Below are 22,430 nucleotides of genomic sequence, written 5' to 3' on the forward strand. Positions count from 1 at the left end.
AGAACCATAGCCTTGATTAGATGGACCTTGGTTGACTAAGTAATATACTGCTTAAAAAGCAGTAAGTAATATACTGCTTTTTAATATGCTGTCTATGTTGGTCATAACTTTCCTTCCAAGGAGTAAGCGTCTTTTAATTTCATGGCTGCAGTCACCATCTGCAGTGATTTTGGAGCCCAGAAAAATAAAGTCAGCCACTTTTTCCCCATCTATTTGCCATGAAGTGATGGGACTGGATGCCATGATCTTCGTTTTCTGAATGTTGAGCTTTAAGCCAACTTTTTCACTCTCCTTTTTCACTTTCATCAAGAGGCTCTTTAGTTCTTCTTCACTAATTGTTAGGGAAAAGTAAATAAAAGCCACACTAAAATATTGCTTCACACCTACTAGAATGGCTACAGTCAATAAGATGGACCACAGCAAATGCTGGTGAAGATCTGAAGAAATTGCAACATGCATCTGTTGGTATAAATGCAAAATGGTGATGCCACTGTGGAAAACAGTTCAGCAGTTCCTCAAAATGTTAAACACAGAATTATCATATGACCTAGCGATTCCACTTTTAGGTATCTACCTGAGAAACAAATGCATATATCTGCACAGAAACCTGTACATGAATGTTCATAGCAGCGTTATTCATATGGCCCAAAACATGGAAACATCCCAAAAATCTATCAACTGATGAACAGATAAAGAAAATGTGGTCTACCCAGACATCTATAAAGAGGAATCAAGTACTGATACACATTACAATATGTATAAACCTTGAAAACATGCTAAGGGAAAGCTAAACACAAATGGTCACATATTTTATGATTCCATTTATGTGAAATGTCCAGAAAAGGTAAATCCATAGAGACAGTAAGATTTAGTGGTTGCCAGCAGCTCAGGGACTTAGGGGGTTGAGTGTTGGAGGGGAGTGATTGCCCATGGGTACAGGGTATCTTTCTAGGGGGACAAGTGTTCTGGAAATAGGAAGTGGTAATGGCTTCATAACCTTGTGAATATACTAAGAACATTGAGTTCTGTACTCTAAATGGGTGAATTAAAGCTCAATAAAGCTGTTTTAAAAAGGAAAAAAGGATATATTAACTCTTTATAATTGATACAGAAATAATTAGATTTGTTGAAAGGGATACATCTTAGCCTCCACTAAATATTCTTAAGCCTGTTTTTTGATTGTGAAGGGAAACAATCAAGCTGAAGATATATTAGCCAAGACTGAATATATATCATCCAAGATTGTGTCCAAAAATGCAGGTGTAATTGGCAGTGTTATACCACATTTTATTACCTAGGAACAGATGTGCTCTGTTGACAGAGTACATTTGTTGTTTGACTTTTGACGTTAGTCACATTTTCAGAAGTGAATTTATGTATGGACTTAGGGGGCTGTGTATACTCTGTCATAGGGAAGGCAAATGTTCCCTTAGCCGTCTCCACTTCCTTCTTCAATACCAGGTCACCAAGCAAGTTTCTAAGGAATAATTCAACCGAGACTAGTAGACTGCATATAATTATTTGGCTCACTGGAAAATTCTAATGCCCATTTAAAAAAAAATCAACTTTTGATTTATCAATCATCTGTGAATGTGATCAGAAAAAAGCCCTAGAAAGCAGTTTCATTTTGGCCTTAACTAAACACACAACTAATGCTGAAATAAATAACGAGTGTTAATAAACCTCACAAAACTAAAATTCCAGGGGGAAGTATTTGGTTCATCATGGCTCAACAATTTCCAAAGTCCGAATCAGTTCTGCTAAGAGCTGGGGATAAAATGGTGACCAATACAGAAAAAGCCTTACCCTCCTGAAGTCCAGTGAAGAAGAAACACATCAAACACCCAAACAAATGAATAAAATGACAATTAAAATAATCCTCATTCACTAATTTCTTGTTTGAAAATTCTTCTACTCACTAAAATATAAGCTCAAAACTGATACTTGGGGCATGTTTTAAAGGCTACTTTAATTAATTAGTTAATATGGCTGTGCCCCAAGGCATGTAGGATCTTAGTTCCCTGACCAGGGATCAAACCTGTGCGCCTGCATTGCAAGTGTGGAATCTTAACCACTGGACTGCTAGGGAAAGTCCCCTCGCTGCAGTTTTGAGGTCACTTGTGCACATGTTCGCGTGTAGAGTGGTAAAAAATTGGAGTTACTCAACATGCATGTTCCCAGCTGTGGTCAATTGAGCTCTCACTGTAAACAAGAGTCCTTCTTGCTATTATTCTGTGCCACATTTTTTACATTTTTGTGCTTTTGTTGGTGATTTTGATTTTTAGATGTCCTGTAAGCATAGTGTTGAGGTGCTGTCTCGTGTTCCTAAGCACAGAAGGCCGGGTTGTGCCTCATGGAGAAAAGATATATGTTAGGTAAGTTTCACTGCGGCTTGAGTTATAGTGTTGTTGTTGGCTGTGAGTTCAACGTGAATGAATTAATGATCTATTTGAAATGAGGTGTCTTTAAACAGAAACGCGCACAGAACAGGTTATGCATTGATGGCGTGATGACAGTGTGGTGACCAGAGGCTGGAGGAACCTGACCCTGTGCTTCCCCTGGGACTGGTAGTTCTGTATTCACTCATTTGGCGTCCGCAGCAACTTTATTATAAAGTTTATTTATAAAACTACTGTGCATCATGGGAAGGGGCTGTTTTGTTAGGATAAGCAAGAGAAGGGGAGCTACAGAGGTGCTGAGAAAGAGTGAATCACGTGCATGTGTCTGTTCTCGATAGAGAGGCCTCTTGAGTGAGGCCTCTGACAGCTGAGCTGAGACCCAAAGAGGGAAAAGAAGCTGCCGAGCAGGTGGAGAACATTCCGAGCAGAGTGACCAGTGGCGTCTGGAGATGGGAAAGCCTTGGCCTGTGTGGGCACCTGAGCCCTGCTGGGGGGTGATGGAGAAGCATCCAAGGGCCAGCTCCAAAGGAGCTTTGGGATCTGGCTGAGAAGTTTGGGTTTTATTCTAAAGGCCTGTAGTAAACCATGTTAGCTGCAGAATTCAATCAACAAAGATGTACCGAAACATGACTGTGGTCTTGCACACCTCCCAACAGCGCTCCGGTGCCCACACAGGCCAAGGCTTTTCTATCTCCAGCCCCCACTGGTCCCTCTGCTGCAAGCACTTCAGCACAATGGTTGCAGGGCATCTTAAAACCAAAACCACCCACAAAAGCACAAAAATGTAAGACCTGCAGCACAGAGTAAGACGGCAAGAAGGACCCGTTTATGGGGTGAGAGCTGAATTGACCTCAGTTGGGAACATGCATGTTGGGCGACTCCAATCTTTCACCACTCACTCTACACATGCATGTGTCTACAAGTGATCTCAAGATTGCAGCAAGGGGACTTTCCCTAGTGGTCCAGTGGTCTAAGACTCCACACTTTCAATGCAGGGGGTGCAGGTTCGATTCCTGGTCAGGGAACTAAGATCCCAGTGGAAGCTGCAACATGTAGACAGTGCAGTTGGAGTCAAGTATTTTTTCCCTCACCTGCCTGGGTCCTTGTTTGTTCTTATCAAGAGATGTGAGAGGTTGCAGGTGGTCCCTTATTCACCTCTGTTTTTCCTGGGCCAAGGACAGAGCTGGGATTTACTACTCTGAGGACAGACCAGGGGCCACCATAAGCCCACCAAATACATTTCAGTATGTTTGCTGGCTGAATTCTGCAGCTGTGTAGAAACCATGGTGAGGACTTTTCTTAGAACCTGGACAAATTTGGCATTTAGGTCTCTGCCTCCCAGGCTGACTGACAGGCCAATGGTGGGGAAGCTGAGCTCCCAGATCCATTAAAGCCAGACCCACCATCCCCTTCTCCCCATCCCCAGGCAGGAGCTGGCAGGAGATCAGACGCTGCTTCAGTTCCAAGGAGCTCAGGAACAAAGGCTGTAAAAGTTGCTAAGAAACCTGCTTTTTCTGAGGGCTCACCGTGTTCCTTTGTTTCTGTGGTGTTCTGTTGTGAGAGTGGGTGTGAAGTGTGCCCAGGGCTGTCACTATGCCAGCCCCAGACCAAGTCAGACTTGAAGGCAAAGAGCTGCAGACTGCCCTGAGCACCATCCAGTAAGCCAGGTATGCTAAGCCTGGAACAAAAGAGGAGGCAGCTGCCTGAGGCCAGAGATTGGCAGAACTGTGAGCAGCTGTAGGAAGCCAGCTTTGGATGCCGACTCCTGGGCCTACCCCACCAGAAGCCCAGAAACCTGAGGGTAGGAGACACCGCTAAGAAAACTGGGAGGGGACCCCACTTCCTGGGTGAACTTGGAAAATAAATCCCTAACAAGATCTAGGCCATTTCAAAATATGAGATGCAACATCTAGAGGACTAGAAGGTTCCAGGCTGACCTTTATTTACCTTGCTCCCCTTCTTCTCATGGCTATAAGGAGAACCTGAGGCCCAGGGAGGAGAAGGGACTTGCTCAGGGACACACAGCATACAATAGACAGGAGAACTCACTCTAGGGTCTGTGGGCTGTGAGTGTAATTTGAAACTATTCATCCATTTGTCCATTTGTCAAGTACTTATTGAACCCTTACTAAGTGCCAGGCCCTAAAGCCCCAACCCCAATCACACAAGGAGAAAAAAAAGGATGCAACCTTTGAGTGAATTGCCATATTCTCTGAATCTGTTTCCCAGTAAGCATGCAACAACACGAAGGAGCTCCCACTGTGTGTGGCTACGTGCTCTACTTACCTTGGATTCTCTGCTCTCGTGTAGGGCTGGGAGGACGAGGAGCTGAAATGGATGAGACACGTGAGGGCCAGGTGCCCTGGATTTGTCATTCTGCAGGCTCCAGGTCCTAGCATGTGCCCAGCACCTTGAGCAACTCATTCCTGGCTCTAGACTTCAGTTAAAGGGCACCGTTTATGCTCTCTCTGCCCCAAACCTTTAATGGTTCCTGCTGCCTTTATAATAAAGATCAGAGACCCTGGAACACGGCCCACAGGGCCCCAGAGGGTCTGGCTTGGTTTGCCTCCTCGTCTCTTCTCTCTCCCACTCTGTTCCAGCCTCACAGACCTTCATACCTGTCACGATCCTACACAGGGTGTTTGGTCAGGTTGCCCCTACACCTGGAATGTTCTCTCCTTTGGGGGAAAAAAAAAAGTGAAGTGAAAGTGTTAGTTGCTCAGTTGTGTCTGACTCTGTGATCCTGTGGACTGTAGCCAACTAGGTTTCTCTGTCCGTGAAATTCTCCAGGTGAGAATACCGGAGTCAGTTGCCATCCCCTTCTCCAGGGAATCTTCCTGACCCAGGGATCGAACGTGTTTCTTGTGCATTGCAGGCAGGCAGGCAGGTATTTACTGTCTGAGCTACCACGGAAGCCCCCACTTTATTTCCTAGTAAATTCTTTAAAGACACCATTAAAACATTTATAATTTATGGGTGTTTATAAAAGATTTTCAAACAAACAAGAAATGCAAGTTATGAAAGACAGATTCTACTTTCTTGCTCCAGGGCTCAAACCTGCACAGTGGCCCGTAATCAGATCCCGGGTCTGTAAAGGAACCTTCGCCAAGCCACGGTCCACAGCGCCCTCTAGTGGGCTCTGAATGACAGCACCAGGGTAGCTTCTGTCTCCAGCTCCACACCAAGACTCAACTATAGCAGAACAGGCAGAGCTGGAAGCACCATGGGAAAACTCCCTTCACTGTGTAAAACTGGGACCTAGCTAGGGGGCAGGATTTGCACAAGATCTCACCTTGCACAGCAGGGCTAGCCAGGGTTCTTTCCAGCACATGGTATTATGTAATCCAACCCTCAAAAGCTTTGATAATCCAACCCTCATAATGCTTTGGTATGCAGGGACTTGTGGCTCATGGGTGAGCGAAAGAAATGAGCTAAGCTGGTTTCACGTTGTCATTGAAATCCTCCACTCCTGGGTGTAGTCTGTAAGATTCTTTGTGTGCTACCTGGGCTAAGTCTGTGAGCTCACCTCCTTCCCCGCCTCCAACACAGGAACTCCTTCCTGCCTCAGGATCTCTGCACTGGCTGTTCCCTTTGCCCAGAATGCTCCTCCCCAAACTGCCTTTTGGCTCATACTCCCTTCTTCTTATCATTCAGCTCTCACAGAGGCATTCCCTGACTACTCTGCTTCATGTTGATCCCCACCCCAGTCTCTAAAATACCTTGTTTTATAACCTCCATGGGCCTATTCACATCTGAAATCATTGTGGTGAGCTGTCTGCGGTGCGCCTTCCTCCTTAGAATGATGGTGGTAGGGAATTTATCCAGGACCCAGCGGAGGCACCGAGTGGGTGGGTGCTCAATGAATACACAGGGAACGAAGGACTAGAGAAAGGCGCCGACAAGGAATTAGCCAGAGACCACATTAAAGAAAAGTCTGGAGGTTTACTCAAAACAGTCACAACCGCAGTTGTACATGGTAAGTCAGGTCTTCACAAAGGCTCACTTTTCCAGGCAGGAGATGAGAGGCTGGTGGTCTCGAGCTTTCTCTATGGATTCCCACATCCGACCTGTCAGATATTCCCTGCGTGTAGTCCCTCTGGGATCCTCCTTCAAGTCTGAAACACAGCAGGAACCCAGCCCTGTGGGCCAGCACGGCTGAATCAAAGCCATTTTGGGAGCAAACTTTAAAAGGACCTTGTCGCTTGGAATGTAGGTGCAACTCCCACCCCAGAGGTGACAGTGGGCTTTGGCACAAGATCCAGTTAGAACTAAAGTATTACTTGAATTTTCAAAAAAAGCATCAGTTGAAAGCAAAAAAGAATTCCAGGACAGGACCCACTCCTTACCCTTCTCCCATACTTAGAAATCCTCAGAAAACTTAATCAAAGTTGCATTGCCTCTTAAGAATGACAGAGATCACCCAACCTGTGCAAATCTCTGAAGCAAGGTGTTCGGATTTCTGAGTTACTTCTGTAAAGTGCTTTGCCACTCCTTTGAAACTTCAGAGATTAGAAATATAGAGATGCATACACAAAAATATGGAGCCATCTTCAAGGACATTACCTATTTCTTAAAGAGAAAAAGAAATTCGACAGGTGGTGAATATAATGTGGACTCTGGGAATCCATATTATACATCTCCAAAAAGAATCATTCTTTCTCCCCAGGTCCTGAGGTTGCATCCCCCATCAGATCTCTTCTGTAGATGTACTCCCTTCTGACTCTGAGCTATTTCTTCCAAAAATGGGGAACTGATAGCTCCTGGATCGTTTTGAAAGTTGAAAGCTCCAGCTGGAAGCACAAGGTGGAATGGCTTTTCTCACACATGCCCGCACACTTAGCATCTGCTCCATGGCCTTGAACCTACTGGGAAGACACTCTTTGCGTTCTGAAATGTTCCTGTAGTCCCCCTTTGGAAAGGCTGCTGGGGCCACACAGTTGTGATACTTTGTAGCCACACCCTGTTTCGTGACCTCATGCTCAGAAGAAAGGCTTTAGAGGAGAAGGGGTCCACATTCTCACCCATCACCTGGCTGACAGCACCTCCACAGTCTCATGGATCCTTGAGACATGTAGTTTTCCAAAATGAAGACAAAACAATGAATGGCTACTATGTGCGATTGGTTGGTCTGTTAATGGACTTCTCTCCCTCCTTCCCTGATTACAGGCTTTGTCAAGTCTCAGCACCCACAGACGTGGGTTCAGCAATTGCAAATGTCAGAGAGCTCAGAGGATCTGCCCATCCCTTGTTGAGGGTGCAAAACCAGCCTCAAAAGGAGAACCAAAGGACAGAAAAGCGGACACGTGAAGACTGCTTGCCGCTGCTCCCGCTTTCCACGTGTGCCCTGGTCTTGCCAAGGACACTGTCACCTGCTGGGGTGGGACCTATTGCAAACCTAATCGCTGGGGGTGGGATAGGGGCTGCAGCAGTGGCTTCCAAACAGGCCCCCCTCCCAGGAGTGGCGGAGACCCTTTTTGGCCATGGATTAAAAGAGCCATCCAGTTGCCCTTTAAATTCAGGGTGTTACTCTCATTGAATGGAACACCACCTGGCCCTCTGGCCCTTGGTGGGCACTGCTGTTTCAGATCCTGCTCTAGGCCCAACGCCTCCTGCTTGAAATCAGACATTAGGAAACACACACTCATCCAACAGGGATTGCACACATCACCAAAAATGTCCCCCCCACCCCGACCCTGCCCCTTTACATCTAGCAAGGCACTAGGAAATGATTCAAGTTTAGGGATTGGCTGTACGTTTGCATGTTTTTCTTTTTAAAAGGCACAGTTTTCATTTTAATAACTCTGCATTACTTTCTGATGATGAATCCTACCTCAATTCTCCCAAATTACAACACTCTTGCTTTCCAAGATTCTGGAAGGGGCCGCATCTTTTGATTCCTTCCTAAAGAGGGCCACTGCTAAAAGGTATAGCATCACTTGGAAAAGACACCAGGGACGGACAAGCAAGCTTTGTAAGCACGGGCTGCCTCTCCTGCAGACAGGTGGCCAGAGTGGGAGCTGTGCTGAGGCAGAAGGTGGAAGCGACGCTTTGCCCGCTGCACGCTTCATCGGGGTGGTGGTGGCTGGGAGAGTTCACTTCCCTCCTCAGATAACTGACGAGATCAGCCAGCATCTGAAAGGCAGATCTGTGGCTCTGCTCCCAGATTTATGTCTCAGTTATTTCACTGGCAAATAACACAATCAAGAGGCTCGACTCTAACTGGAACACCGATTTGAAAGACTTCCTGGGCTAGCTGGCGGGAGCAACGGGCTGTAGACTGCGATTTCCATTTCTGAATCAGTGGGTGGCAGGCTGGTTAGAGAAACACTTCCTTTTAGTTTGGGAGCCCTCTGGGAGTCTGACACATAATTAACAAAGCAAAAGGTAAATACAGAGGGCCGTCATGGAGCAGACTGCACATTTGTTTGTGGGACACTGGGGTGTTCACTGCAGCCGTGACCGTGGCGGGGCTGGCACAGCTTCCGGCCTGGGCTGAGGACTGTGTCACACCCAGGTCTCTGGTATGAGCGGATGGACGTGGGATCTCCCACCCGTCCCCCAACACCACCAACCTTGGACTTCACAGACTGTTTCTAGGCTAGGGGCTGCCTTGAAGGTTTTACAGTTGACTGGCTCCTTCAATCACAGCATTCCAGAAATCCATATTGGATGCTAGAATACCAGAATCCTATGTGGTACTCTAGTTTGTGACCCAAGTACAGAGTTCTTTGAAAATTCTAGAATTCGATATGAGAACCAGAGCCACAATGAGTTGGGGCTAGGCAACCTGCCCGCGGTCCACCTCGGCGGCCTCCGGACTTTGTGAGGCCAGCACGTCACACCTCTGCTCTTCTGTTGAGACAGGCAGCTGCCCGAGGGAGGGAGAAGAAGGGAGAGAGAGAGACGGAAGCGCTGATGGGGGAAATTCAAGCAGAATTTCTAGTTTGGAGGTCTTCTTCTATGCCTGCGCCACAGACTCAAGGCCCTCTGAAACCCAGTCCTGAAGAGCTGGTGGCCGGACTGTCCTTGAGCCTGGAGAGCACTGATCGGGGCATCTTGAGCAGCCTGAGAGCCAGGGCAGACACCGGGGCTGTCCATGGTGGCACAGGAGGGCCACGCTTCTGCCCCACCTGACAGATGGCCGGCGGCCAGTACTGAACACTCGGAGGGCCCCAGGCAGGGCTTCTAACTGCATCTCCTTGGGTCAGGACAGGGAACAGATGCCGGGGAGTAACTGCAGTTATCCCAAGCTGGGGCCAAAATGAAAAGGCTGAACCCAATGGCCCCAGGAAAGACTCTTGTCCTTCTGTCGCTGATGAGTGGCACTGTTGCTTAAAGTTGGCGCCTACAGACACAACTTGCCTCTCTCTCTCGCTAAAGGACCATCATGGATGAGCCAGCTGAATGTCAGGCAGGCTTGGAGGACTCTGTTTCGGGTGGCCGAGGGCTACCCTGGCATTCCTCCCACGTACTGCTCAAGGGAACGTGGTGATGGGGTGAAAAAGCTCTCCTGGGTTTCCATGCCACCGCCAGGGGTGCAGCGGGCTCTGCTCTGGAGTGGGGCCTCTTGTGGGGTCTGTCCTCCATGTCTCCACCATTTGGGGCCTGCAGGGCTGGGTGGACACCCAGGCCAGCTTCAAGAGCCCCTTCTACCTTGACCTGGCTGGCCAGCACCTTGTACAGAATGGGGGAGCCCTGGGAGCCCCGCCTTCCTCTGGAGAGGGAGGCTGCAGGGAGTGCTGGAGGGGACCCCGCCAGGCTCACTGTGGGAATGGAGGGCTCAGTTGCTATTGAATTTTTCCAAGACTGTGGAGTTGGTGTGTTCAAACAGCCACTGCTGGGTGGGAGAGGAGGGGTTGCAGGTGTTCATGAAGATCCTGTGGTCACTTTCACTGCAGTCCATGCAACTGCCGCTGACGGGGTGGTATAAGGTCTGGTCCTGTGAAACAGGCAGGTGGTCAGCCGGGCCGTGATGGGGAAAGGAGCCCAAGCAGCAGCGATACCAGCAAGGGGACGGGGCTGGGGCTTGCCGGCCTGCCTGGCTCTCCTCCCCACCACACAGTGGACACTGCCCACCTCCCTTGAGGCTGGCCTTGCCATGTGCCTGAGCAGTGCCCCCTGGGATGAGGACAAAACTGATGTATGCCACTTCTGGGCTGACCCTAATCATGCCTATCTCCAGTCAAATTTCATTTGCTCTCAAGGTGGCTTAAAAAAAAAACACAAAAAACTCAGTTGCCAACATTTAAGATTGTAAAGCTGAATTAAAAAAAATTAAAAATAATAGAAAAAAAAAGATACTAAAGCTGGATTTCTGATTTCTCTTGATGACAGGAGAGTCAGGGAAGTTTGTGTAAAAAATGCATGAGGGAGGGGGCTCTGGAGAGAAGAGGGGAGGCACATTTTTTTTTTTTTTTAAGTCAAGCAGGCTCCCCTGTCCACCCGCCTCCACACCCTGTCTTACTTTGCGGTACTTCCACAGCTGGTTGCCCTTCATGCTGTGGCAGTCGTAGAGGGTGACGGGGCTGGTGTGGGAGACGGCATCAAAGCAGAACTTCTTGGTGTGCTGGGGGTCTCCGGGTCGGATGTCTTCTCTCCAGGTGAAGGTGAACACCTGCATGCACAGTGACGCCGTGAAGTGGACAGCAAAGCAAGGCTGGGGGGTCTCTTCTTTTGCAATTACAGGAAATTTTAAACACAGGGGTTCAGAAAACCGTATACTGATATAAAAATATTTATCCTCATGTCTCCAAAATTCAGTGTCTGTTTTACAACAAGTGACAACTGCTAGATTTTCTTTGGTTAAAGCAAAAGGTAGTCTCACCCCCAAAATAAAGCTGCGTTTAAAGGAAAAAATACCTTCAATTACATGTTGAAATTATAATTTTGATTTTTAGGGTAAAATAAAAAAATATTATATGTAAAAAGTATATTGATGACACCTGTCCCAACGACCCACTTCAACGATTACTAAATCCCAACGAATCTTGGTAGAGCCGCCTCCATACCATACCTCCCACCCCCACATTCTTCTGAAGCAAATTCTAGACATCTTACCATGTCAGGCGTCATGACTTCAGTAAGTGCCCTGATAATAATGAAAAGCTACCACAAGGTTCTCAGTGTCATCAAACAGCTCAAGTTCATACGTTTTCAGATTGCCTTACACATTTCTTTTCAGAGTCAGTCTGTTTGAATTAAGATCCAAACCAGGTTCACATATTATATAGGCTGATAAACTTTTTTTTTCCCCCAGGAGCTTTACTGAATAATTGGCATGCAATAAACTGCACACATTTTAAGGGCACAGCTTGAAACATTTTGACATAGCTTATACCTGTGAAACTGCCATCATCATCATTGTCATCAAGGTAGTGAACATATCCATCACCCTAAAGGTTCCCTCCCGCCCTCTGTGATCTTTTCCTTCTATCCCTCCCCCACGCCCCTAGGAAACTCCTTTGTTTTTTATGAAAGAGGCGCTCACAATTTCTAGAATTTTATATAAAAAGAATCAGAAGGTATGGATTTTTTTTTTTGATTTCTTAAACAACACAATTCTGTTGAGATTTAATCATGTCATAACAACAGCATTTATCAACAGTTCATTCCTTGTTATTGCTGAGCTATATTCATCCACTGCATGGTACTTGATATACCTGTTGTTGAACATGTGGGTGGTTTCTGCTGCTGCTGCTGCTGCTGCTAAGTTGCTTCAGTCGTATCTGACTCTGTGTGACCCCATAGACGGCAGCCCACCAGGCTCCGCTGTCCCTGGGATTCTCCAGGCAAGAACACTGGAGTGGGTTGCCATTTCCTTCTCTAATGCATGAAAGTGAAAAGTGAAAGTGAAGTCGCTCAGTCGTGTCTGATTAATCTTAGTGACCCCATGGACTGCAGTCTACCAGGCTCCTCCGTCCATGGGATTTTCCACGCAAGAGTACTGGAGTGGGGTGCCTTTGCCTTCTCCGGGGTTGTTTCTAGTTTTGGTGTTTCCAAATAGTTCACTTCAGTTGCTCAGTCATGTCTGACTCTTTGCAACCCCATGGATCGCAGCATGCCAGGCCTCCCTGTCCATTACCAACTCCTGGAGTTTACCCAAACTCATGTCCATTGAGTCAGTGATGCCATCCAACCATCTCATCCTCTGTCATCCCCTTCTCCTCCTGCCTTCAATCTTTCCCAACATCAAGGTCTTTTCAAATGAGTCAGCTCTTTGAATCAGGCAGCCAAAGTACTGGAGTTTCAGCTTCAACATCAGTCCTTCCAGTGAACACTTAGGACTGATCTCCTTTAAGATGGACTGGTTGGATCTTCTTGCAGTCCAAGGGACTCTCAAGAGTCTTAGAGCTGCTATGAACACGTGTGTACAAGCCATTGTATGGACATGGACATAATTTCTTCTCTCTTGGATGAACCCCTTGAAGAGGGATGGCTGGATCACAAGATACATCAATGTGTAACTTTCCAAGAAACTCCCCAACTGCTTTCCAAAGTGGTTGTACCAGTCACATTCTTACCAGCAGTGTACGGTTCCAATTCATCTACATCCTTGCCAACCCTTGGTATGGCTGGTCTTTCTAAAAGGCTATAATTTTAATTTCCATTTCTCTAGTAACTATGAAGTTAAGCATTTTTGATGTGCTTCTTTGCTGACCAATACGACTTCACTAAAATCTCTACACATCTTTTGCCCATTTTAAAACTGCATTGCTTATTTTCTTACTGAGTTTTGAGAAATTTTATACTCTAAACATTTCCCTGGTGGCTCAATTGGTAAAGAATCCGCCTGCAATATGGGAGACCTGGGTTCTAACCCTCGGTTGGGAAGATCTGGAGAAGGGATTGGCTACCCACTCCAGTATTCTGGCCTGGAGAACTCCATGGACTGTATAGTCCATGGGTTCGCAAAGAGTCAGACACGACTGAGCGACTCTCACTCACTCACAAACATTTAAAGTTGTTATCAGATATATGCTTTGTAAACATGTTCTCTTAGTCTGTGGCTCGTCTTCCTATTTTCTCAACAGTGTCTTTTAAGAACAGAATTTTCTCATTTTGAAGTCCAATCTATCAATTTTTTTGTTTCATCAATTCTCTTTTGGTGTTGTATCTAAGAAATCATTGCTTGGGTTACCAAGGTCAAACACTTTTGCCTGTGTTTTCTTCTAAAGTATTTTGGTTTCAGTTTTATGTTTAAGTCAATGACCCATTTTTGAGTTAATTTTTATATATAGTATAATGTATTTATTAAAAAAACTGTTTTTGCACATGGATATGCACTATTTGTTGAAAACATAGTGCAAAAATTTTTGCACTGAATTAATTTCCCTTGAACATGGTTAAGAGTGTGCTGTCCATACATGCATGGATCTATTTTTGGAGTCTCTATTCTCTCTTTATGTCAATATGGCACTGCTTTAATCAGTGACACTTTAACAATATATGTTGAAATCAGTCCTTTAACTTTGTATTTCTTTTGAAAATTTTTTTGGCTATTCTAGGTCCCGTCCATTTTTCCACATGAATCCTCTCAGGTGGTTCTTTGTCCAGCACCAGGAGTTTCCTCACACACACCAGTACGCTGCTGAATATGCAGGGGGGCCCTCTGTAAATCTCAGACATTATCCATGTCCGGCTCTCTCCAAGCCTCCAGGATTCCATTTTGTGAATTCTAGCCACCTTGACCTCCTGCACTCTCTGTGCTGCCTCCTCAACTCAGGGCGTGTGCCTGGCTCCCACAGGCTTCTCCCTCCCTGACTTGTGGACTGGGAACTCTCTCAAGGACGGAAGCCGGGACAATCATCATGCTTGTTGGCTCCCTGTCTTCCAAGGGTCACTGTCTTTCAAGGGTTGACATCGGCTCTCCTGAAAACAGTTGTTTCACATATTTTGCCCATTTCTTTGGCTGCTTTGGGTAGAAGGGTAAACCCAGTCCCTGTTATTCCGTCTTGGCCAGAGGTGCGCGTTGCAGTGGTGGTGGTGGTGGGGTTAGCCAGTTACTGCTCCCTGAATGTTGACTTCCCAGGCCTCCTCCAGGTCAGGAGCTGTAGCTTAGACTTGCATTTCTTCCTTTTCGACTCACTAGAGCTCATCACTCAGAGTGGCTGTGGGCTCCACGGGACACAGATCCCAGTGGGGCAACTGGGCTGCTACGCTCCCCGCCTCATGGTGGAGGCCAGCATACCCACACCCCAGGCACATTCTGCAGTTAGTCTGAGTGAATCCTGTCTTCATGTGGACTCTCCACCGCAAGGGGAGTTGTTCTGAAGCTGAGCTGCCTAGGCCTGTTCTATCCAGGCCCTGTATTTCTCCTGTTCTCTCCTGCAGCCCCAGGATCAAGGAGCAGCCATACAGGGCTGTGGAGAATTCAGAAGAATTAACTGATGAGCACGTGGGCATACTTGCTCAGTTGTGTCCGACTCGTTGTGACTTCATGGACTGTTCCGTCAGGCTCCTCTGTCCATGGAATTCTCCAGGTAAGAATACTGGAGTGGGTTGTCACGCCCTCCTCCAGGGGATCTTCCTGACCCTGAATCTCTTGCATCTTCTGCATTGGCAGGCAGATTCTTTACCACTAGTGCCACCTGGGAAGCCTGTAGTCAGTGACAGCCATTATCTAGTAAGAATGGTTTTCAAGAAAGGATGGGGGAGGGCATCACACATTCCAGAGGCTGGCACCGTGCCCGCCAGGAGGTGGTGCTGTGCATTCTCAGTGTGTACGCTGCGCAGCCCTCCCAAGTTTTGTTTTTACAGAGGACCTGCCTTGTAGGCTTGCATCAGTGTACACTTTCCAAATGCCAGAAAATCCACAGCAGGGAGACTATAAACCACGTGTCTTTGAAATAAGATTCAATGGATGCCATGTGAGTTAACAATGGGGTGAACCTGGGAAGGGACCAGGGGAAGCTATGTGCAGTTTCCTGTGAGAGGCATGTCCTACATGGTGGGCTTGCACTCCTCACTCTTCGGATTATACCCTGTGGGAGATCCCTTGGGGACCAACCCTCTCCCCTGTGTCACCCTATTTTTCGAGTGAGGATGACCATACCCTAGGCCCCAGGAGGGGCCCATGACCCAGGTCACTAAGAGGACTGTGTCATACCTCCATCATTGCTGGGTCAGGAAACCCAGCATGTGAGGGCCCAGGGCTTTTCTGGAACTCTTGGAAGGGACATGCCTTTTCACCGGGTGGCTGTCCACCTAGAGCTGCTGGTGGTCACCTCTGCCACCGCTTGGGAAGACAAGTCAGCCTAAGAAAAGAAGCCAAGAGAGAGGGAAGCAGAGCTGGGGCCCTGGAGAGACCCTGATGACATCATCTAGACTTCAATGACATGAGCCAGAAACTCTGTTGACAGCCATTCGGGCCAAGTATCTGTCACTTGTAACCAACAGTCCAGACCGATGTGCTGGATTCCTCTTTCCACAGTGTCCAGTAGGCTCGTATAACATGTCCCTTGCGCTGACCTGTCCCTCATCGTTGCCTGGGCCTCTCCCTGCCAGCCCACCACATGAGCACTGCAGGCTTATGGCGGCACAGGGAGCCTGGCGGCCGGTCCGAGGAACAGCCCCTACCTGCATGTTGTTCCAGGCGGCCTCCCCGCGGCCCCGGATGCAGCTCTCCAGCCTCAGTGGGGAGCCCAGGGCCCCGTGCTTCGTGTCTGCGCACAGCCCTGTGCCCACATTGCGGATCTGGATGAGAAGGAAGCAAAGAGAGGGCCAGTAAGGTGCTTGAAGATATCCAGTGGGGCCCCTGCTGGGGTGGGAGGAGGGAGGCAAGGTAGAGGATGTCAGTGGGCTGAACTCCGAATTCTCCTAATGAAGTTCGCACTGGACTGGTGGGCAGGACAGAACCTGTTAATAAGGGAACAAGAGAGCAGCGCCACTCAACCTTGCTTTGAATTAGAGCATGTAGAGTCCCGGGGTGGGGCTGGGGCCTAGAGGGGAGGGGGTGTGAACAGGACTCCTGCCTCCTCTCCCAGAGAATTTGACCCAGCAGGTCCAGGAATCAAATTTTACCCTCATTCCAGGTGATGCAGAGGCTATACCTTGAAGACCACTTTAGAAAAGGTGTGGGGTCTCTGCTCTCGGGCCTTGGGGCAGGTGAATGGGAGGCTCCAAAGAGGAACAGAGTCTCACTAGGGAAGGGGAGGATGCCCTGTGAGTGCAGGGGCCTCAGCCTGCGCTGGTCAGCCAGCATGGATGGCAGGCAGGCCACTGTGCTAGCTGCCGGCGTCACATCGCGTGGCTCCCACCTCACAGACGCGGCTGCTCGTGTGATGCAGGGGGCAGGGAAAGGCCGGCTCCAGTGCCCAGCTACAGGCAGTCTTGCCGCCCTGCTGCTGTGAGCTGCACCCGCCACGCTCCGCTGGGAGAGAGGCAGGCCCGTCCCCCGGGGAGGCGGACTCCTCTGGCAGGTGATTCGCCTGAAGACTGCTCATTAACACAGCCAGACTTCCTCAAAGCCTCACTTGCGGCTGGGGCTTCCTCCCCGCCCCTCTCCTTCCTTTCCTCTCCTCTTCCAGAGGGCAGCCCGCCAGTCTGGCAGCTCTCCTGCCTCCCTGCTCACTTCTCTCTGGCGATGCCCCAATAAGTTTCTTGCTCGCCTAATCCCCTCTTGGTGCCTGCTTCCAGGAGGACCTGAACTAACACGGGGGAGAAAGCCAATGAGGTGGCAAAGAAATGAAGAGCTTCACGAGGGAAATCAAGAGGCACCTCATCTAGAAAACTCGCGCTGGTGTCGGGGCGGGCGGGGGGGAGGGGTGGCGCTGGCAGAGGGCTTAGCGGGGAAAGGTCCCTCTAATTGGCTGAACAAGTGACACCTGGTCCGTCTGCAGGCCCACACACTTCTCTCCTGGGTGTTGTGGCCTATCCCGTGGCCAGAACATCCACCCAACCCTTGTCCCCTCTTCCTCCAAAGGCCACAGTGATTCATGCGGATCCGAGAGTAAGACTTCAATCCTGGACCTTTGCTGACTCTACTGGGAAAGAGGTGTTCACTTCCTGCTAGGTTGGCCAAGCTGGGGCTCTCGCAGCCTAAGGTTTCCGGGAGCCATCTTGGCTACTTTCGGCATGAGGACAACACACAAGGATGCACAGTTAAGTAGGAAAAAAAGAGACTGACATCATTTGAACCCCCTGGATCCAGGAGTCCACAGTTGAAGCCACAGCTACCCAAGATTTCTATGAGAAGCAGTCACCCCTCTTTCCACCTTAGAATGGACTCTGTCACTTACAACAGAAGGAGCCCCAACATGTATGCGCCCCCTCCACAAATCCCCTTATACCCATCTCTGAGTGGTCCTCTCTGCCAGAGACCCAGGAGCCAGGATGTGGTGGTCTGTCTGCCTCCTCCAGCAGGGCCAGCTTCTTGGGTGTGTGAGAAGGGCAGCGGCACAGGCCTCCTTACTCAGTCTGTGTTTGCTTTAAAGCTCTGCTGTCACTGTCTTAGATGCCCTAATAACTTCACCTTTGGACCTGAAAGTGAACTCTCATGGGATAAGAGAGTATGCACATGGCCAGAGGTGACACAGGCTCTATGAGCACTGCTGTTCCTCTCCGCAGAGCTCACATACAGCATCTCTGAGTGCCTGCAGCAGAGTCCCTGGGTCCCCCACAGGCATGGAAACTCAGCAACACTCAAAGCAAGTAGGGGCTGAGGGTGTCACAGCTGTGACTAAGCGGGGGTGCTGGCCTGTCCCAGAGGCTACATCCTCCTTTTCAGCCAGAACCGGCTTCAGCTTCATCAAGGAACGTGTCCAGGACACAGGAGGGACTGGGAAACCCTATCGTGTCCTTTCTTTCCGGCTGCACTGGGTCTTTGTTGCGGTGTGCAGGCTTCTCATTGTGGTGGCTTCTCTTGTTGTGGAGCACAGGCTGTCCCTGGGCTGCAGTAGTTGGGTCGCGAGGTCTTAGTTGCCCTGTAGCATGTGGAACCTTCCCAGACCAGGGATCAAAACTGAGTCCCTGGCACTGGCAGGCAGATTCTTAACCACTGGACCCCCAAGGAAGTCTATGTCCTTTCTTTCCTGCGTTAATTCCCTGGATGACCCAACTACTTCAGCAGCAAATAGCACAGAAGCAAAGGGAAGGAGGGGGCAACCTAGAGTTCCTTTTCCTTCAGCTCTTTCTCATTCATCAGTAAGATGTTGACAGGATGTGTACATTATCAAGAAGTGAAATGAATACAGCTGAGTTCATTCTGTGCTGTGTTTCCACAGCTCTGGTAAGAAACACATATGCATGGATGAGGTCTGAAATATGGATTGTGAAATTTCACCAGTTGTGCACAAATTGAATGTTGTGTTTGCCTTTAAAACCGGCACAGCAGAACATAAAGATGAATAGTAAAATTCATGCTAATAATTTAAAGTTTTAATTTTTTTCTTCTTGTAACATTAAATAGCGAACAAACAAAAACCACAGCCCCAAGGCTAAGAAGAGAGACCAGCGAAAGAAAGGAACAAGTTATATGTTATACCTCTACTGGCACTTTCTAGATGACGCTGCTTTTTAAATTTTTATTGAAATATAGTTGATTTACAGTGTTATGTTACTTTTTTCTCTAAATTGTGGACCCTGCACGTGCATGCTGACTCGAGACCTATTTATGTGGCGGGGCCTAGCCTTCACACTCACCTCACCCCAGGCTGCGGCCGGGGGCTCCACGGGTGGGTAGAATTGGGGCAGATCCCAGGCGATCTTGGTCATAAACCACTTGAAACTCTTGCAGTTCAGGGAGCTACGGAGCTTTTTCTGGGCAGTCACGTCCCCAGCGGAGAGGTGGCGGTACTCCGGCCGGCGCTGGTAGATGTGCTCCGCATACTCGTCCATCCACACCTCCGCCACTCGCTTCAGGTTCTGGAGACCGGCAGGTGCAAGGGTCAGGCTCTCCGTAGGGTCAAGGAAGGCAGGGGGTGCAAAGGGTCTGTGAGGTTGAGGTCAACCTTTCTTATTTTATGTTCTATCAAAGACTGTAGCCACACTTTTTAAACCTTCAGTATTTCCATTTTTTAAATCAACATTTTAAGGGCTCTATAGCTTACGGTTGAGTAAATACACTGCTGCTGGTTTTCTTGACCACCTTGTGCCCCCTCCTTCCTAGAGATTGCCTCCCACTGAATTTGGGGACCCACCCCTGCCTTTTATTTCAGATGGCTGAAGGAGAGCCACGTGACCCAGCCTGGCCAATGGGACTATAGATAGCAGGGACATAGGGATTGGTCAGGAATGGGCATGTGACCTCGGTCAAGCCAATCAGAACCAAGAGGCATTAATCCTGGAAGCGTTGCTGGGTAAGATCCGATGGGTAAGACGCCAGGGAGAGCTGATGGGCCATTTGAAAACCCTGCCCAAGGTTAGGTTATCCCTAACCTTGAGGGATGAGGCAGAGCTGAGGGTTAGAGCCAGGAAGACATTATTCTTTTAGTTCCAGAATCCAGCCTTGTCTGAAGCCAGAACTAGCACAGAGCTTTCCATTTACATGGGTCAGTAACTTGGCTTTCTGCTTAACCCAATTTGAGTTGGGTTTTTGTCACATTCAACTAAGAGTTCTGCCCAAGTTGACCGGTAAAAATGAATTACGACTTGCAACCAGGAGGTAAAATTCCCTCAGCAGCTAGAATTTTTAACAATCCTTTGAGGTGTTAAGGTTGCTGCCACTTTATTACGAAGCACAAAGATAATAAAAAGAATGACAACCATATTACTCGCAAGTCAAAGCAGCAAGAGGTGAGGAAATATCCTGTTTATGAGTAGACTGGAAGAGAAAGGAAAAGTGAATTCTTCTGTGTAACTGTGATGAAAATCTCTCACTCCCCCAGCAATGTAGATTCCACGTGCTGACAACCTCTTACTTGGCTCGGAAGAGCAAAACATCAGAGTTCAGGGGAACTTCCCTGCTCTTAAACATCTTCCTCCAAGCCCAGGCTGTTGCCAGGATACTGCTCCCCTCCCATTTTATTCTTTAGGCTTTATCATATCATTTTCCCCCTTCTGAAATCCAGATTTCCTTCTGAAGAATAAAAGTGAGTTAGCACATCAGTCACACACACTTCAATGTAAGTGACTGCCCTAGAAGCAGAAGGTGAGGCTGCAGTTGGCAAATGTTTTCTGTAAAGGGCCAGACAGTAAACATTTTAGGCATTGCAGACCATGTGGTTTCAGCTCTGATGTTGCTATAAAGCAGCCCTAGACACTGCATAAATGAATGGGTGTGGTTGTGTTCCGATCAAACTTTATGGACACTGAAATTTGATTTTTCACGTGTCACAAAATATTATTATTGTTTTGATATTTTTTCCCCTAAGCTACTTAAAAATGTAAAAACTATTCTTAGCTCATAGGTTATACAAAAATACTTTGCTGACTGCTGAGTAAGGAGAAGGGAAACCTTGGTACTGAAGCTAAAACTCCTCACTTTTGCTGGCTCTGAGTTTGGGAGTAGGAAACTACAAAATTTCTTGCTGCTGCCTCATTTTTTTTTGAGTGCTGAAGTGGTTGACAGTGGGTCAGCAATCAATTCAAGAACATTGTTATCCCTGCCAAGCCCTTGCACGGCAGAGGCTGGGTTTAATTTAAAACTGTGTCCTGGGAGTTCCCTGGCAGTTTGGTGGTTAGGACTCCATACTCTCAATCCTGAGGGCCCATGTTCAATCCTTGGTTGGGGAACTAAGTTCCCACAAGCCATGCAGTGCAGTCCCCCTGACCTTCCGCTAAAAACCCCCCAAAATAACAACAATAAAAAGCAACCATGTTGAGAGGAAGCTGAAGGCCTAAAGGGGCCAGCACATGTGAACACCCTCCTTTTCCTGGTCTTCCACCCAGGTCCTCTGACTCACTGGTTATCTGAAGCCACAGAGATGATGAGGGACCATCATCGTTTCCTCTCCAACCACAGGTAAGGATAGCTAAACTGACCAAGGAAAGGTGCTGAAATTCACCAGTGTTCTTTTTAAAGGATCAAATCAAAGAATATTCTAATTTTAACTGATACTTAAATTACTATTTTAATGAGTATTATACTTTCCAGATGGCTTAGTAAGTCATTTCTCCCAGGTCTTGAGCTTTGGTACAGTTACTGGACCAAAGTAAGGACCTTTACATTTGTGTCTATTACTTCTCCCCTTGCTAGAGTCATGAAAAGGACTCTGAGATTTTAGTGGGCTAAAGTGAAAGTTGCTCAGTCGTGTCTGACTCTTTGTGACCCCATGGAGTGTAGTCCATGGAATTCTCCAGGCCAGAATACTGAGTGGCTAGCTGTTCCCTTCTCCAGGGGATCTTCCCAGCCTAGGGATCGAGCACCCTCCTTTGATCCCTGGTTGGGAAGATCTCTTGGAGAAGGCAATGGCAACCCATTCCAATATTCTTGCCTGGGAAATCCCACAGACAGAGGAGCTTGGTGGGCTACAGCCCATGGGGTTGCAGAGTTGGACACGACTTAGTGACTGAAGAACACCTTTCTAGATCTGGGTTCCAGTCCTACCTGAGGCTCCCCTTGCTTTTCTTATGCTTGGATCACAGAACTTTGCGCAGAATCTTGGAATAAGTCTTTAAACAAAAGTAAACTTTTGTTTCATTGGGCTTGAATGGGTTTCTGTTACTGTCTTCCCAAAGACCTCTTGGCCAGAGGCACAGGTGAGAAGGATATTAGCAAATTTAGTGAACAAACTGACTGGTTACTGGTTCTTAAGGCAGGCAAGCTGGTGGCCATTTCATTCTCCCTGAATTGCTGCTCTACTGCTGTCTGTCTCTTTGGCCTTCCAAGTCTGTACACCTTTAGTAAGATTTTGCTTTTCCTCTTTATCTGGCTGTCTAGGGCTTTCAGAATATCTCTTCTCAAATCTATCAGTATGATGTTCTAGGAGATAATGCTCTAGAAAGATCTGGTTGATAAAACACTGAGAAAACATGTAAATTATGATCTGGAACTAAGCAAAAATAGTTAGATACTGTGATAAAAAGTCAGGAGACCTTGATTGAGGCACCTTTGGTCCTACCAGCCTACATCGGCACCACGCAGATTGCTAACTG

The 22,430-nt window shown here is 47.8% G+C and overlaps 1 protein-coding gene across 1 annotated transcript in view; it reads right to left on the reverse strand.

Annotated features, from left to right (window-relative positions):
- Positions 1 to 6,325: 6,325 nt before the first annotated feature.
- GALNT10 (polypeptide N-acetylgalactosaminyltransferase 10) overlaps positions 6,326 to 22,430 on the reverse strand; it is a 230,941-nt gene continuing 214,836 nt past the window's right edge. The window contains exons 9-12 of the mRNA XM_040241469.1: positions 19,038 to 19,259; positions 15,975 to 16,091; positions 10,864 to 11,013; positions 6,326 to 10,338 (exon numbers count right to left, since the gene is read on the reverse strand). Of these exons, the coding sequence (XP_040097403.1) occupies positions 10,180 to 10,338; positions 10,864 to 11,013; positions 15,975 to 16,091; positions 19,038 to 19,259 (648 nt within the window). The 3' untranslated portion in view covers positions 6,326 to 10,179. The remainder of the gene's footprint in view (positions 10,339 to 10,863; positions 11,014 to 15,974; positions 16,092 to 19,037; positions 19,260 to 22,430) is intronic.

This window comes from Oryx dammah, unplaced genomic scaffold (assembly GCF_014754425.2).
Source record: "Oryx dammah isolate SB20612 unplaced genomic scaffold, SCBI_Odam_1.1 HiC_scaffold_5, whole genome shotgun sequence".
NCBI lineage: Eukaryota > Metazoa > Chordata > Mammalia > Artiodactyla > Bovidae > Oryx > Oryx dammah.